This window comes from Zootoca vivipara, chromosome 1, assembly GCF_963506605.1.
Source record: "Zootoca vivipara chromosome 1, rZooViv1.1, whole genome shotgun sequence".
Classification (NCBI taxonomy): domain Eukaryota; kingdom Metazoa; phylum Chordata; class Lepidosauria; order Squamata; family Lacertidae; genus Zootoca; species Zootoca vivipara.
Genome location: NC_083276.1, coordinates 77777634 through 77796350, shown reverse-complemented (window position 1 = coordinate 77796350; position 18717 = coordinate 77777634). Strand labels below are relative to the sequence as shown.

General features: G+C 40.9%; 1 protein-coding gene across 8 annotated transcripts in view; it reads right to left on the bottom strand.

Moving 5' to 3' along the window:
• The window catches only part of PPP6R3 (protein phosphatase 6 regulatory subunit 3), a 67190-nt gene that overhangs the window by 34620 nt on the left and 13853 nt on the right, over nt 1-18717 (bottom strand). For 2 of the 8 annotated variants that reach the window (XM_060276638.1, XM_060276653.1), the window contains exons 1-7: nt 16825-17075; nt 12922-14524; nt 9820-10052; nt 6495-6681; nt 3819-3956; nt 1000-1065; nt 76-188 (exon numbers count right to left, since the gene is read on the bottom strand). In XM_060276638.1, coding sequence (XP_060132621.1) covers nt 76-188; nt 1000-1065; nt 3819-3956; nt 6495-6681; nt 9820-10052; nt 12922-12933 — 749 coding nt within the window. In that variant the 5' untranslated portion in view covers nt 12934-14524; nt 16825-17075. Of the gene's footprint in view, nt 1-75; nt 189-999; nt 1066-3818; nt 3957-6494; nt 6682-9819; nt 10053-12921; nt 14525-16824; nt 17076-18717 lie in introns of those variants that run through there. The other 6 variants (XM_060276628.1, XM_060276648.1, XM_060276630.1 and 3 more) reach the window with 6 other exon arrangements.

The window sequence follows — 18717 nt, the reverse complement described above, 5'->3', positions numbered from 1 at the left end:
ATTTCAAAAAATGTCAAGATCCATGGAATATATACATACATCTATGACAGCAATGACAACATCAAGTCAACCTACTTTTCTAGTGTTGCAAGCAGTGGATCTGGTTCTGAACTGTTTTGTACTTGTAGCATCTGGTCTCTACTCAAGCGGATAATTTCACAGAGTGATTGGGATGCATTTGAGTGTCTCTAAACAACAAGGACAGTTTATGGAATTAAAAAAAACCCTACAGTATTCAATGATAGTTAGCACGAAAGGTTAAGGCTTAAATGCAAATTCACCCATTTCCCAGAAGGCAACACAAATTATGAGTGTTAAACTACAGGACCAACAGCTCCTCCTTATACACTTCTCATTCTGTATACAATGCAGGTGACAAAACTGAAGTGTGTGGATTTTGCAAGCAAGGCATAATTATGCACAGAAAAGTTTTAAATCAGAGAAGAGTGACTTTTTGACCCTTGGGGGGCACATGTGGCAGTGGGTGGATGGGTGGGTAGGAGCTGCATGCCAGTCGGTGGGGCTGGTGACAGTATCTCCTTTTACTGCTCTTACGCTTGAACGAAAGACATTCAACTCCCCTTTTCACACAGACACAATCATCTCTCCCAACTCCCTCTCTCACACACTTAACAGGATCCTCTCCAGCAATCCTGCTGCAGACAAGATTGCTATCTCCACAATGCATAGCAGTGCAAGACAGAAGACTTTTTGCCACAGTACAAGTGATAGTTTAACACAGGCATCCCCAAACTGTGGCCCTCCAGATGTTTTGGCCTACAACTCCCATGATCCCTAGCTAACAGGACCAGTGGTCAGGGATGATGGGAATTGTAGTCCAAAACATCTGGAGGGCTGAAGTTTGGGGATGCCTGGTTTAACATCTGGGTGATGAGGAGAAGTGGGAGGGGTGCCATGGGGCTTGGCATGGAGAGCAGCCAAGGACAAAATTTTCCTACAAAATTTACTTGAATATGAACCATGACATGTATTCCTTACATCTTCATCTTGAGAAGGATGCACAATTTCCACAAGCCGCTGAATTATTTTTTCTTCATTCAACCACTGGAGAGACATATGGGAGAGGGGAGGAAATTAAGTCTCCTTTCACATTTTCATCAGTCACACTTATCAAATAGATACCGGTAGTACCACCCACAAATGATATTATACATTAAAAAGTGCATTCCCAGAGATAACAACATCAGTAAGACTTCAGAAACTTGCAGGAAGGAACCCGTTAGCAATATCATCACATGCAAAGTATAATTCTTTATAAAAACCAAGAACATGAGAATGGGCAATCTTTAAGGTTGCCAGGGAGAAAGAAAGAGGATCTCTAACAATTATACCAGATCTTTTTGTATTTATTCTTGGGGATGGGGGGAGATGTCCTACACTAGTACACTGATCAGTATACTGTATATATTATCTGTCATGTTGCAGAGAAGGCATCTGGTACTGCTTCTACTCTAATTGCATCTGGTAAGTTTTTTAGCGACTGCAATATACCGCCAGATCTTTAAACAACATACCAGCATTCTCCCCACAAGGTATACAAGAACAACATTTTGAGACATTTGCATATGTTTTGACCTTTAATGTGAATCATTTATGCTAATTAAATATGTTATCACTGGGTAAAGGTAAAGGGACCCCTGACCATTAGGTCCAGTCATGACCGACTCTGGGGTTGTGGCGCTCATCTCGCGTTATTGGCTGAGGGAGCCAGCATATAGCTTCCAGGTCATATGGCCAGCATGACAAAGCTGCTTCTGGCAAACCAGAGCAGCGCACGGAAACATCTACGCTGTAGCGGTACTTATTTATCTACTTACGCTATGACGTGCTTTCGAACTGCTAGATTGGCAGGAGCTGGGACCGAGCAATGGGAGCTCACCCTGTCGTGGGGATTCAAACCGCCGACCTTCTGATCGGCAAGCCCTAGGCTCTGTGGTTTAACCCACAGCGCCACCCACGTCCCATTTATCACTGGGTAGTCCCACCAAATGTAAAAAAATAAGACCTCTTTTGTTTACCATCACTCCAGCTTTCTGTGACTGGCATATTATATTTTCAGATATTAAGAGGCTTATGCTGCCATATAGCATTCCATTGCTACATGTCCAGTTCCTCCTGGAGATCATGTTCCCATGTTTACTTAAACCCCCAACAGCATTCTTGTCGATTTTTCCATATATATTTCTGAAACCAGGCCTTTAAGATCATCCTCTGCTTCTAAAATTGCCAATTCAAAGACTATGAGAGGCCCATTTACCTTTTCTGATTGTGGAATTAGAAATAAAATTAACATTTCTGTTATGCAAGTCTGCACAGTGTAAACCCTAAAGGCCAACAATGAATCAATTTGCAATACTCTGAAGGGATTCCAAATATGCATTATCTGCAGTCCTTCCAACCTTTGTGGAACAAAGATAGGAAAATTTCTGCATCACTATGTTCCTCCTCCATTGATTCAGAGGTGTGGTGGCATCAGCTTTTTGAGCCATGACACACAGCCTACCAGCTTATAAGAATCATTCTGCATGTGAATTGCTAGGAGCATTAAAACTTTTATGTTGTGCTGTTTAAACAGATGGGGGGCAAATAGCAAAAGAGGGGGGGAGATACATAGACATCTGCAATGGGAGAGGCATAATATAGGCAGTAGAGAGGCTTATAGAGTGTGAATAGAGCTGCAAGGATACAGAATACAACATGCATTGAAAGATGGAGAGAAAGTCAGAAAGGTTAATAGACTGGTACAGAGACTTGCATGTGGTAAAAAAGAAGACTATCAAATGGGGTGCATGGAGGAGAGACCGTAGTTCTAAAGAGAAATCACAACATTAAAATTAAAATTAAAATAAAGTTACATTTCCTGTGATTGAAACAGTAAAACCTGCTCTCTGACTGATTTTTATGCACTGCTGCTGTAAGGTGACAACACTACATTTATATTTTTGTCAACACACTCTAGCATTCTGCTTCACATTTACATCAGACAAGCTGAAAAATGACTTGTACACAGAACACAAAATGGCTTAACATCCTATTTGAGCTACAACTGGAATATACTAGCTGTTAATGGATATTTTAAATGAATATGTTGGCAAGATGTTTCAAGAATTACTGCAAAACATTGATTTCTTTCATGTGTAAGCTATGGCAAGCTCAGTTGTCACTACTAACAATCTGAAACCACAACAGTACAGTCCCTTGCATACCTTTCCATGCTTCTAGATGCATTCATGGCATCATAGTCATGTATCTAAACCAGGTAACAAACAGCTGGAATATGGGGAAAATAAAAGCAGCTGAAATTGAATTTGTTTACAGTTCAAATACAATATTTAAGTGCTTGGTGAAAGCCAGCATTTCCATTCCAGCTGATCAAAACAGGAACCTCTCTACCACCTCTCAGATCTTTTTCATTTTGTTTCTTGTCTTTGAGATTGTAAATCTCAGGGAAGGAACTCTCTTATCATTTAGATATCTATTCAGCTTTTTTGGCTGAAGAAGAGGATGAAAATGCTGCAAGTAAATAAATGAAAAAGTAAGTATTTCATACTATGCCTGGTGTGCTATGGTCCATGGGGTCATGAAGAGTTGGACACGACTAAACGACTAAACAACAACAAAATATTTCATAGACAGCACGGGAGACAGCTATCTTTGCAAGGGAAGGGTTTTTCCTGCTCAACTTAAAAATTGAATGCCAAGGGTACCTCACTAGCTATTTACAATTTCAGTTTCAAAAACAATGCCACTAATCTTCACTTTTAAAGATGACTCCCATTCCAAAAGAAATTACTTACATTTAACACTTCTTGCCTGGGCTGTGGAGGTTCTATGCATGTTAGCAGCCTGAGCAACAAGTCCATAATAGCAGAGGTTCCTATGTGCTTTATAATGAGGTCTACAAAATCATGCTTTTTCTTTAAGAAATCCACGATCTGTGAAAGATAAAAGGCAGAACATAAGTAGCAGCCAAGTACCAGCTAAGTACAACTAAGTACCAGCCAAAAAAACTAAGTAGAGTAAGGCATAGCCCTCTTTGAAAGGGATGCCTTCCCCCACCCCCAGTAGCCACATTCCTTCAGATTCCTTCAGAGCCAACATGGTTCAGGACACACACACACCTTTCATTTTCTTCCAGGCATGCACAGCAATTTTCACAGAGGAAAAACCGCCTGTGCACTGTGGGAGGTCCCCTTCCCAAAATGAAAATACTAGGCCCTGGGGGACCAATTTGGATAAGAATCCTGTCAGGAGAGGTTAAAATGTTTAAGTCTTCTATCACCATTTATTTCAATGGATCTTTGAAATAATACAATCACAGATGCAGAGGCCCTATAACCTCCCATGCCAGCATTCCAATCCTGATGAGACTTCCAGCTCCTGCAATTTGTAGAGGAAGACATCTACATGAAAGCTGAGGGCAAGAGGCAGAGGAAAAGTGGCCCAGAATACCAAATACGGTAGGAAGCTTCCAAGGGTGGTATATGGTCCATGGGTGGTCAGATGGTTAAAGAGCCTCAACACATTCTTATGTTCTTTTTAAAAAATCTATATATGGCACCAACATTAATTTGGCATAAGAACTATTGCACAGAATGAACTCAGGCTTGCTAGAGAGGTTAAAAGCAACAAAAAGGGCTTTTATGGGTATGTCCGTAGCAAAAGGAAGAACAAGGAAACAGTGGGGTCACTTAAAGAGGAGAAGATGGTGAAATGCGAAAGGGGATAGAGAAAGGGCAGAACTCCTCAATGCCTTCTTTGCCTCAGTCTTCCCCCCAAAAAAGAAAACAATGCCCGACCTGAAGAATATGGAGCAGATGATTCAGGAGGGAAAACACATCCCAGAATAAGTAAGGAGGTAGTACAAGAATACTTGGCTAGTTTAGATGTATCCAAGTCTCCAGGGCCAGATGAACTACATCCAAGACCAAGAGTATTAAAAAACTGGCAGAGTTGATTTCAGAACCACTGACAATAATCTTTGAAAATTCCTGGAGAACAGGCAAAGTTCCAGCAGACTGGAGGAGGGCAAATGTTGTCCCTATTTTCAAAAAGGGGAAAAGAGAGGACCCAAACAATTACCGCCCAGTCAGCCTGACATTAATACCAGGAAAGATTCTAGAGCAGATCATTAAGCAAACGGTCTGTGAGCACCTAGAAAGAAACGCTGTGATCACTAAAAGTCAGCATGGGTTTCTGAAAAATAAGTCATGTCAGACTAATCTGATCTCATTTTTTGACAGAATTACAAGCCTGGTAGATGAAGGGAACGCTGTGGATGTAGCTATCTTGATTTCAGCAAGGCCTTTGACAAGGTGCCCCATGATATTCTTGTAAAGAAGCTGGTAAAATGCGGGCTAGACAATGCTACCATTCAGTGGATTTGTAACTGGCTGACTGACCGAACCCAAAGGGTGCTGATCAAGGTCTCCTTCTCATCCTGGAGAGTAGTGACTAGTGGGGTGCCACAGGGTTCTGTCTTGGGCCCAGTCTTATTCAACATCTTTATCAATGACTTGGATGATGGGCTTGAGGGCATCCTGAGCAAGTTTGCAGATGACACCAAATTGGGAGGGGTGGCTAATACCCCAGAGGACAGGATCACACTTCAAAATGACCTTAACAGATTAGACAACTGGGCCAAAGCAAACAAGATGAATTTTAACAAGGAGAAATGTAAAGTACTACACTTGGGCAAAAAAAATGAAAGGCACAAATACAGGATGGGAGACACCTGGCTTGAGAGCAGTACATGTGAAAAGGATCTAGGAGTCTTGGTAGACCACAAACTTGACATGAGTCAGCAGTGTGATGCAGCAGCTAAAAAGCCAATGCAATTCTGGGCTGCATCAATAGGAGTATAGCATCTAGATCAAGGGAAGTAATAGTACCACTGTATTCTGCTCTGGTCAGACCTCACCTGGAGTACTGTGTCCAGTTCTGGGCACCACAGTTCAAGGAGAATACTGACAAGCTGGAACGTGTCCAGAAGAGGGCAACCAAAATGGTCAAAGGCCTGGAAACGATGCCTTATGAAGAACGGCTTAGGGAGCTGGGTATGTTTAGCCTGGAGAAGAGAAGGTTAAGGGGTGATATGATAGCCATGTTCAAATATTTAAAAGGATGTCATATAGAGGAGGGAGGATTCAAACTACAAGAAAGAAGATTCCACCTAAACATTAGGAAGAACTTCCTGACAGTAAGAGCTGTTCGGCAGTGGAATTTGCTACCAAGGAGTGTGGTGGAGTCTCCTTCTTTGGAGGTCTTTAAGCAGAAGCTTGACAGGCATATGTCAAGAATGCTTTGATGGTGTTTCCTGCTCGGCAGAGGGTTGGACTGGATGGCCCTCGTGGTCTCTTCCAACTCTATGATTCTATGATTGTTGCTCTTCTAAAGATAGCAAGTGGAATGAAAGTAACTTAAGCTAGGCAGTTGAAAGCACAGTGTTTCCAAAGGAGCAATTAAGTAATTACCTGTTCTGGTTTTCTGCTGATAAGAATACTTAGCACCTTGCTGAAGAAACTGGCCAATAACGGATTTAAGGGTGGCTCGTTTAGAAGAAAACTATACAGTTTTGTTAATAATGATTCCTCTTCTCCCAGTCTATCATTGATCTGTGAAACATCTGAAGTAAGCAGCTCACAAGATATGTTTGGATACCTGAAAGAGAGAAGTAGACATTTTACTTAATTAGTAATAATAAATTAGCCTTACACACCAGTACTTTATCTAGTAATGCTGTATGTACCATTATATGTAGTCTGAATACACAAAGTGCAAAGAAAATCAGTGATACCCCTCAGTTTGTGCAGGCAGGCCAGCGAACATCCAGGGGTTACTCCCTCTCTATCAACAAAACATATATTAGGTCCACCACCAAGCTGCTATGATAGCGGGGGCCACCCGGCAGAAGGCCTTACCTAGGCCTGATCACTACACCAGCGTGAAGCTGCTGAATGAATTGAGCCCAATTTGTTTGCCAACTCCACCTTATGCTGTTGCCATGATGAATGGAAGGACTGTGGATGCAGTGGTAAATCCATCACTCCTCAGGGCCTTGGTGGCAGCAGTGACTTATTAAGATTGCTATTAGAATGGTCTCCAGAGATAATTGTTCTCTGCTGGTCAATCACCTGCCCATACATGCATTCAATTGACAATCACTGTGCGCTGCCAGGTCCTATCCCAATTTGGGGGGAGACGGTTCTCTAAAGCTATTCCATTGCTTCCCTTGAAGGAGTCTTTAGAGTTGGTAAGGTAAAGTACTGGGGCCCAACACTCCTGTATTTAGGCTGCTTTCACTGATTGGTAACATGAAATGTAGTCAATAAGGAGTTCTTCAGGACACATAGCATAAAAACAGAGTGAAGCAGATTGATGCCCCCAATCAATCCAGCTGCAGCATCTTACATTGGGCTGCTTGCAAGCTTCAGTCATCAGACCCGCTTGCTCTTGGAAAGCACACGATCAGAGGAGAAGCAGAGATTATGCAGAGCTAGAAGCCCTGCTTTATTCAATGTATTTATTGAGCAGACAACGGAGAGAGCCTAAATGAGTGAGGTGTGTGTGTCTGCACCCTTGCCTTTAGCTTTCTGTTATTAATCATAGTGCTTGATTGTGCACAGCCAAAGAGAGGAGGATGAGGAAGATGTGAAAGAGGTGCAACATCAACCCTCACCTTGCCCCAAGGTATGCATCTCAAGTGGAGTATGAGTGTGTTTGTGTGTGTTTGCTTGCTTGCATGCCATGGAGAAGGCAGTGAAAGTGTTGTGGCTACAAATATTGACTAAAATATATTCATTTAGCATTCTCTGGCTGCACAGTTGGTGGCAACTTTGCTTAGCAATGGGGTGAATAATTCCTCCATGGTTCACCAACTCCTGAGCAAATGAAATAAATCTTTACATAATGTGTGGAAAATGTGGTAGCACAGACCCAGTTTGGCACACACACACCCATACGCATTCACGTATACACACACACAGGCTGAGAGCCTCAGTGGTACCCCTTCTGGAGGCTTCACCCAGGGCAAAAAAACCAGGCTAGCCCCCTTGTAGCTACGGCACTGCACCATGCAAAAGCAACTATTGGCAAGTTAAGGATCAGATAAAATTTACAGGGGAGGTGGAACCAGCCTACTGCCCACCAGCTAGTCTAGTCATACCTGTGCTAGATCACTGTGAAGATCACAGGACAATTCAACACAAAAATGCAAAACGAGAACACAAAATACATAAAACAAAAATAAACCAATAACACCCCTCCCACAGTGCCAGACAAAGTAGACAGTACTGGTCTAGAGATCTTATAGGAACAATGAAGTAGTTGTTTAGATGTCCTTAGTATCTTTTCAAGAGAGAAAGCTGAGGAGAGAACCAGAATTTGCTGCCTCCACATCCAATCAGCTCCACCCCTGGCTGTTGGCTAACCTGTCCTTCGCCCCACCAGTGCACATGGGCACCAGCCACTACTGAAAGAAAGTTGTTTCTTTTTTAAAAATAAAAAAAGTTTTAATAACCTACAAGTACACATAAGTAAAAAGAGAGAGAAATTCCTGCTATTTTGCAACCTATGAACTTTTAAATAGCGATAGGAGCACAGGCAACTTTTACCAGCCATTCGAGTTTGACAGGTTTTGTATTTGACAACATTATTTCATTGGGGCTGGCTCTGGGTAGAAATTCAGTCTGATTAAGTATAATGCTTACACTAATACACACAAACACACATATGCACCTTTCAAAGGCTTAAGGAGGATCACAATCCATAATCATTATTAGTCAGAAACAATGGCCAAAATAAGAAAGATAAGTATTTCAAATTCTCCTAAGAGCCAGCAAAAGATGGATTAATATACTGGGGGGAGGGGGCCTGCTCTACACAATTTGAAAAACTGAATCAAAGGCCCTACTTCCAGCAATGACAGTCTCAACCCACATGGAGAAGAACACAAAGCAGGACCTACATTAATGACTAAATTTGGTGTGGGAAGGGGTTTTCTCAGATATTATAATTTAATTCAGACTGAGTCAGCCTTCTTTATGCAGGCACCAGACCAATGGGCTGTACATAACGCCAGTGTTCGCACAAGATAAATCCTCTATCTCCTTTCCTCCATTAGTCTCTTGCACCCACTGATGGTTTGCTCATGCAAGCTGCCTCCACTTAAATCTCCACCCTCCCCTCTCCCACTTTAGTTTCCCCAACACCATCAAAGACCTTTTCTGAAAGTGCCCAACCCTTAGGGTAGCTTTGGCCCCCTAGTGTCTGCCAGAGCTTCTGGGCTACAGCTCCATCAGCCCCAGACAGCACAGCTGTGTGGGCAGAGGATGGAGCTGTAGTCAAAAATACCTGGAGGGTGTTAAATTAGATAAGACTATTAGAGGATGTAGTTTTGGTTGGAAGCACAAGGCAGCAGTGGGGAGATCACTTGCAGCAGATAGTTTCCCTGTGAACAGCGTAGGAGATATAACCCAGGCATCCCCAAACTCCTTCCCCAAACTCTGCCCTCCAGCTGTTTTGGGACTACAACTCCCATCATCCCTAGCTAACTGGACTAGTGGTCAGGGATGGTTGGAAATGTAGTCCCAAAACATCTGGAGGGCCGAGTTTGGGGATGCATGATATAACCCAATGGTTTTTTTAAAGGTCTATTAGAAAAACATACCATAAAGAGGGACAAGTTACCACCCTTAAACTATAGGTGCAACAGTCTTATGAAACTACAGTCAGCTATTCTGCTAGTGAGCTTTTGTCTTCCCTCAACTTCAAGCTCCTAGATCAAAACACATTTCCTACTTGTATCTGATTTTTTCATCCATGTCTTGAGGTGGCTCTTCTATAATGAATGATACCAGATCTTCCAGACATTCCGATTTCAAGAGAAACTCTATAAGTTTGCGGTTTTGAGCTTTGCACTCTTGTAAAACATCATCTTCATCCATCAGCTCCTTCAGTGTTACATCTTCTCTCTCTAGAAGTGTGTCTATGTGGGATGATGAGTGAAGATCAAATTTCCAAAACATGCTGGTCTAGAGAAAAGGAAAAGCACACACAGCCTTAATTAAAGGGACAGATAGTAGCAGGTCTCTAACAGTCCTTAGGGAAGCCATTCTCCTGTTTCCCCTGTTCTCAGTTTGCACACAAAACAAAACTGCAGAAGCAAAAACAGAAAGCAGGGAAAAGATGAACAGCGTTAAAAATTGGACTTCATGGAAGATGAATGAGTGCCTTGAATGATAAGCCAATGTATTAACTTTTCAATAAAGTTGTTAGTTAGTTCAAGAATTGTAATATTTTGACATACAAGATTTGACATGTTAATGCAACAACAGTAAGAAAAATGTTAACCCAGTTTAGAATTTTCCAGTATTTTCTTGTCTTTTTACCTAACAGCAAACTAATGGTGCTCTAAACCAGTTTCCAAGAAGCAGCTGATTCAAGAGGTTGTTAAAATGCTAGCTGAGAGTTAAATCAGGAAAAATGAGGGGATTTTAGCTCACACGACTGTGGATCCATGTTTATCTCACAAAGGTGTGTATGTGTACTATTATCTTTTATCTCTATGGATGCTATTGCCAATAATAGAATTAAGCCCTTTATTAGTTTGCACCAAAAGATCTGGCTTTCATTCACCAATCCCATGACTGGCAAGAGCTCATGAAATTAATGAAAAGGCCAACAATCAAAGTATCAACACTACAAATATACCTTTGGCCTCACACTCAATGCTTAAGTGATTTTTCTTGGCACTGCACTGATGCAAATTAGACAAGGCTGTCGTTTTTTTTTAAAAAAAGTGTTGATGCACATGTATTTCAGAAACTCAGATTAATTCCTTAACAAGTCAATGCTGCACAAACTTTATGAAAAATTAAAGAAATGAGGGCATGAGCCAGAACCCTTTTCCCACTTCATAATAATATGTTACAAACCCAGCCACAATTAGTTACTATAAAATCCTTTTTGAGAATGGTTTATTCTCCTCAAACTTCAATTGTGCCCACCAACATTAAACACATGTTGGTATACATGCATAGGACTATTATACATAATTCTCACTGCTATAGCAAATAGATATCAGTTGCATTAGCAAATCACATTAAGGAGGGAAAACAGGAATAGAGTTAGATAAAGTGCCCAGTAACCCACAAACGCTTTTCAAACACATCTATAACCTTATAATTTGCCATTTGCCAGTTAAGTAGCAACTGCCTACCGTGTTTCTCATATTATAAGACATGTCTTATATTTATTTTTTCCTCAAAAAAACACACTATGGCTTATTTTCAAGGGATGTCTTATTTTTTTCCTCCTCCTCCTGCCGCAGCCGGCATTGCTGCTGCGCCTATCACTATGTCTTATTTTCGGGGTATGGCTTATATTCCTTGAATGCTTAAAAATCCTGCTATGGCTTATTTTATGGGTATGTCTTAAAATATGAGAAACAGGGTACTGGAAAACATGCATGCAGAACACTTTCTATGGAAAATGGCACGTGCTCATTCTACCATGTTGCACTGCATTGATTATGATGGTAGCTTTGGTTCTCTCATTTTAAGGCAACAGCAGAGAGAACCAGAGTGGCATATACAGCCAGCATAATACTGTCAAATTCAGCACAGGTCAGCACTCATAAAGATGCATGTGTGATGGTGTCCATAAATAGCTAGTAGTGAAGGTATAGAGAATAACATTTTTACATTGTGGAGAAAGATCCAAGCTAAGCCAAAAATTGTAGGCACTTGCCTTTAAAATAGGCTGTAGTTCTCTAAGCACCTCAATGAAGCAAGTTCCACTGAAACCAACAATGCTTGCTTCCAAATGCATATGGTAAGGATCGAGGAAACAGTCAGCAATTTTGGTTTGTTATATTCATTGGGCATAAGGAGATCAGAAGGACAATCTGATTTATGTCTGTTTCCAACACTCTTGGTTGTGAAGCATTGTCTACTGATATACATCATGTCACCCTGCCCTCATTTGGGAGGAGGTGGGATATAAACTAAACAAAACAGAAGGATTCACCTAGTGCACCACATCAGTGAAAGTTCTGTACAAGTTCTGCTTGTGCCAGTGGGCTTTCCCCCACCACCTTCCCCTGTCCCCTCCAAAATTAGATCAGGGAGGGGGTGTCATTCCATCTGACAAGCTGTAATGTTTGTGCAGAAAGAACTTTCATAATTGTGTAATATTGAATTCCAGGCTATGACATCATGTGTAAATATTAAAAAGGTAGAAATGGCCCAAGCTAGCCAACCAATTAAGGCAGGCATCCCCAAACTTCGGCCCTCCAGATGTTTTGGACTACAATTCCCATCTTCCCCAACCACTGGTCCTGTTAGCTAAGGATCATGGGAGTTGTAGGCCAAAACATCTGGAGGGCTGCAGTTTGGGGATGCCTGAATTAAGGTATTAGTGCACTTACAAAAGTTGCTCAAATTCCATACACGGTATAATTTACACACAAACTGAAGTCAAACATTGGCTTATTTGTCAGGCTACTGCAACCATTTCTTGTTGACAAATACAGGGTAACTTTCAATCCAAAAAGCAAGGTGTATTCTTCATCTAATAAAAATAAAATCATTTTTCCAGACTTTAACCCCAATCAAAGAAACCCAAATCTGTGAACAATAGTCCTTTTGACAAAGAGTTCCAAAACAATTCCTGAGCACTAAACTTACAAACCTACACATATTTACTTGAAATTAAGTCCCACTGAACACAGTGGTGCTTACTTCCAATAATGTATGCATAGGTGATGCTGCATAAAAATCTTTCCCTGGCTACATTCACACATTCATTCATCCATTCATACTGTACATTCATTTCATTGATTTTCAATGAATTGATTCAGGAAAGACAAACAGTAAGTAGCAACAAAAAAGAAAAGCATACTACTGCAAACATGTTACTGCGTTATTTCACAAACTTTCTCCCAGGCAAGCCGTATTAGGGGCTGGTTTCTCAATATGGCAGATGCTGACCAGATAATTCCATCACTTTTCAACAGGAGGCCAGGACCCTTGGAATAAGGAAAAACACCACAAAATGGATCAAAGGGCAAATCAGAGGAACCCTTAAAATAAGAGAACTTGTCTTTAATAAACTCACAGCATTAAGACTTTACTAGGTTTACAAATGTGCCAACATTCAAATAAATGTCATGGTGTTTACTATTGACACAAATGAATTTAGTGGAATTTTTCTGATTCTTATGGTGATAAATGCATAAACGTGTTTCATAGACTCCACATTGCATTCAGTTATGGAGTAGTCAATTCCTTGTCCAAGACTATATGTCTTATTAGGACCAGGCATACTCCTATTCATTCTTCAACCTTATGCACATGGCAATACATTGAAACTGTACTAGACTTGAGTACTTTGGACTTTACAGCTTGATGAGTAAAAAATGGGTGTGGTATTACTGTGGCAGATAACTTCTACCTCCTTTCTTTGTGCCAGTGAAAGGAAAAGAAGAAAGCCCCTTCCCAGAAGGATTATGTGAGCTGGCTCTGTACTGGTATTCAATTACCAATTCTGGCAAAATATTTCAAATTATGTATCTAGTCAAACTACATCAAGTACTGAATGGTTATGTTGGAAATGTTACTTTTGAAGGTATTACTGTGAGCTGCTTTGGGCTCAACTTTGTTGTGAACTGAGAACCACTGTGCATAATTCACGATCCCAACCTATGGAGTTAGCCAAAACAGTGATTAGACACTTGGTGAATTTTCCATCCCAAACTGATGCTATCAACTTCAATATGCCGTGCTCCAATTCAGGAATAACTGATCAATACGAAACCTAAGAGCTCTGTTGGATCAGACCAAATCCTCATGCAGGCCACTCTCCCATCTCCCACAATGGCCAACCCTGTGCCTATAAGAAGCCCATAAACAGGACAGGAGGGAAATAGCTCTCTCACTGTTGCGCCTCAGTGACTGGTATTTGGAGGCACACTCCCTGTGATCCTGAAGGAAGTGTACACAACCATCATAACTAGCAGCCATTTATAGCCTCATCCTCCATTGATATATCTAATCCCTTTCAAAAGCTATTGAAGCTGGTGGTCAACACATCCCATTGAAGGAAGCGGTCACTAATTATATGCTTGACTACCAAGCCTCACTGGGGCTCTGCGTCAACATGAATAAATCTTATCTTCATTCCACACATTGTATCCAGTTTAGAGTCTTATTATTTTGCTCTCCTACTCTTCTGCTGCAGGGCATCCACCATGGGGATCTTACAATTAGATCCACGTGCAAGCCAGGTTTCTTGGAAGATGATTACATAGAGCTGGTTTCCCAAAACATTGTGAAAGGGCAGACGTTATTCAAAGGTCCAGCACTTGCAGAGCCTCACCTGATTCAGACGATTTGGAGAGGCCAGAAGATGGTTGTCATCTACATACTGGTGGCTTTGTGCTCCAACTCACTGAAATGACATACTGGTGACCTCATGGTCTAAATTCCCCAGTGGCTTGATATTGCTGTTAAAAAGCATGGGGAACAAGATGAAACCCAGCAGTACGCTACAGCACAAGTGCCAAGGAGTTGAGCAGCAGTCCTCCAACGCCTCTCTCTTGTATGGCCCAAAGCCATATTAAAATGGGTCTGGATAATCTTCTCCTCCCATCATATCAAAAACTGATAATCAGGTCCACAACTAACTCAACAACCCTGCCTACCTACCTCAAATGGTTTTGTAAGTGTATAGTTCCATGTAGGTTTCTATAGTTCACGTATAGTGAACAAGGTTTCCATCCATTGCTATGTTGCAAAACAATGAATTTGATAATCAACAGGGCAATTCTGGAGTAAGGTTCCATGCAATTAGGAAGTATCCTGGCAACACTATCAGTTATTATGACTTTATTGAATTGTATTGTTTTGTTGAATCTGTTGCTGTTGTTTGCTTCATTTATAAGCTATTGCAACATTTGGGTTTTTGTTTTTTTTAAATGCTATTGTGATTATTGTGAGCCGCTTTGAGCTCAACACAAATATTAAATCAAATCAAAATCAAACCTCTGGGCAGTTTGGAAAAATCTTACTGAATATACTAACAGGGCACAGCTGCCACATTCCTTGACAGCAGCCTTGGCAGATATATGGAATATGTGAAAATGGTGTGGTTTTTGTTGTTATATGGATTTTTTAATGCATCGCTGTTTTCTTTTCTTTTTGGTTCATTTCCTATGTTTGTATTCCTTCTATGACATATGGCAGGCATCCCCAAACTTCGGCCCTCCAGATGTTTTGGACTACAATTCCCATCTTCTCCGACCACTGGTGCTGTTAGCTAGGGATCATGGGAGTTGTAGGCCAAAACATCTGGAGGGCCGCAGTTTGGGGATGCCTGACATATAGATGCATGACCAAACTGCGGGAAGCAGTGCAAGACAGGAGTGCCTGGCGTGCTCTGGTCAATGGGATCACGAAGAGTTGGACACGACTAAACAACTAAACAACAACAGACATATAGGGTAGACTAGTTATCTATATTATTTATATCTACTGCCAATCAAAATGTGTTTCACAATTTCTCCCCTATTGCATACTATTGTTCTCTAAACTATGTGCAAAATTAATGGGGAGTACTTTTTTTAAAAAAGAATCAAATCAGATGCTGAGCTTTGTTCTTCCCATATACAACTATGATCATACCATTGCATATTTTTAACAACCCTGGCAATAGACACTTTTGAGTGTCATCTCAGTCCAATAATATCGTCTTCCTTTGCTGTTACTCATATATGGAAAAGGTTGCCACAACTGATCCCTCTTCCAGTTCCAATCTCATCAGGATCAAACAAATTACTCACTATTTCTAACTTTAGTCTTTACAATGGTGGGCAATCAAGCCCAACCTACTCAATAGAATACAGTTTGATCCAAAGAATTTCCGTCAATGGAGTCTGGTTTGCACGAGAGTAGACTGCCCACCTCAATTTAATAGAACTGGCTGTGAGTCTGCAAGGAGAGACTATTCATTGCTACTTGTACATTACAACCAGATACTATGTGAACAAACAATGAGGCATGGTTTCCAAGATCTTATAGTTTATAACCCTTTGGGACTGATATGCTAATAGGCATAGTTCCAGTTGCCACCCACAGCTGCTAGTACAGTCACCTAGCTGATGCTCTTAGCAGAACCAGGTAAAGGCCTTATCTCCCATACTTGCAGCAACCCATGTTGTTGTTTTGCTACCTGTCTTCAAATGTATCATGTTCCACTCTACAGTAGCCATGGAACTGTATGGAACTCCTTCAATACCCTAGCTGCTTGGGTGCGCAATGATTGGAAGCATGAATTACATCCTAAAAAGCTCCATCACTGCCACACCAGCTTTGATTTACAATACTGTAATAATCTCAGGGTTACTTTATACATCTTCCCACAGTACTGGGTTCTCTCTCCAAGAACAAGGGAGGATTCTACACTACAGTACAAGTCATCATCTTTCAGTCTCAATAACACAACACGTACACACTTTCAAAATATATTCCTAGTGCTAGTGTTGAACATGCAGAAGCCACCCACACAATGTTTCTAAGTGGCCATAGTTCTGAGTATTTACTTCTGCTCATGACCTAGAACCATGTAGCTTGTTCCATAGAGCAACTCTTGGGAGCACACAATACATGAACCGAGGAGCTGCTACTTCCCTTCATATTCTGGTGATATGTACCATCTCTTCTAGGATTACTGTACCCTCTCATCATCATCTTACAAAAAGCTTTCCAAAAATGATTTCTTATCTAACCAATATCTTTGATAGGGTACCTTCACTACTTTGGAGTCTTCTCACTCAGCACTTCAGCGAACCTTCTGAACTGATAGCTAACTGCCTCCTTCTTTCCTTCAAAAACAGCCCTCCTTGCCTCGACCACGCCTGCACATAGAATGAACTTTTGTTTTTTACTGTAATCCTCCTGTCTTAATACACAAATGTAAGGTAGCCCAGGTATTACGATCATACTCACCAACACAGTAACTTTTATTCAAATAATCAAGGAATAAAGGATACAATTCACCTAAGAAAGGGAAGCCCTTTTAGTCAAAAAATGTCTGCTACTGGGTGGTATCCACCATTGTTACCAGTTAGCCAAACTCCTCCTATCAACCAGTGTCAATGGACATTTGACTTGGAGGCTACGTTGTGAGAATATCTGAGCTCTCCCCTCAATTGTCATTCAACTCAGTAGCTAACAAGGAAAATCAAAGAATGTCACCTTCTACAGTAAACACACACACACACACACACACTCCCAATTAACTAGCACAAGTTGGTATGATGTTCAATGTTCAAATTAACCTCTAGGTATCTTAAGAAAATTGTACCATGCTAGGTTGGTCAACTTTCTTAACATATCTAGAGGTTAATTTGAACAATGAAGAAAGGATTTCACTGTCTAGTTGGGAGATCAGAGTTGTTAAACAATTAGGCCACATAACCCTTGTTGATCTACTGAAAAATCACTCAGTTATCTATTAGTAGATCCTGACCTACTAGCTAACCACCCCAAAGAGCTCAGTTCTGATACTAAAAATAAATTCTTGGGATGAGCATGTGCTCATAGGCACTCATGCTTCTTAGTTCTAAGAGTATGTTGCCATCCATCCCATCAGCAACTGTTTTATACCTGGCCGTGGTTCATAGGCCTCAGTTCTTTTGGGGGGGGGATTTAATTCCACAAGGCTAAAAGTGCCCACTACAACCTTGAGGACATTGTTGAATAACTTTTCCCCCTACCTTCAATGCTGTTAGATCCTCTTGTGTAACTAAGATACTTTTGCATCTACTTTCCAATGAATTAACACAGAGAAGTTTACCCACAAATATTTTTCTGGAATATTTTTCTCTCTCCATCACTTCACAGCATGTATTGTGGATAATCATTTCCAAACCCATTTCATTTTCACATAAGTTTCCTCATTCTGTAATGAGCAGCTACTTTTCAGGTTTAAGTTCATCACATCTTTCACAAATTCTGGGCATGCACATCTGACTTCCCCCATACTGAAGTGTGTGTGGAAGATTGGTAGCACATGCAAGTCAAAGATTTCCCTTCCCTCCTACCTTACAAGTTATCAAATTTGCAATCCACTTCAGTATTTAAAATCTGGCTACTTAGTTGTATAAACAGAATTAACATGTACCATAATGCACCCCCATCTCTCTTCCCTTCACATGTGCATGAGAGAGAGGAAGTTAGTTTAGCAGAACTTAGAACAATTCAATGTTAATGTTTAATAAGTTACTAACTTTTGAAGGCATGTACTTTTGAAGGGAAATATGAAGTTAAATGCTCCATTTTCAGATTAGTCACAATATGAAGTCAACATTTGTCCTCAGCTTCTTGATGCTAGTTGAGCAGAACAAACCACAGCCCCCCGTTTGGACACAATACTAAGCCAGGAATTGTGGTTAATTGTTCCCACTTGCACCAGGAGACTAGTGAAGTTTCAGCAATGTCAGGTAACCATTTGCTAAGAAATCTAAGATTTCCTGTGACGTGCAAATGCAACAACTGGTTAAGAGTCACTTATTTGTTTCAGGTTGCTTCTGCTTTCTTTATAAGCTCACCTTTTTGTAGTGTATGGTTGAATTACATTGCCAGCTTTCAAATTTGTGCTAAGCAGGGACCTGCATCCAGAAATATAGTACACATCTTA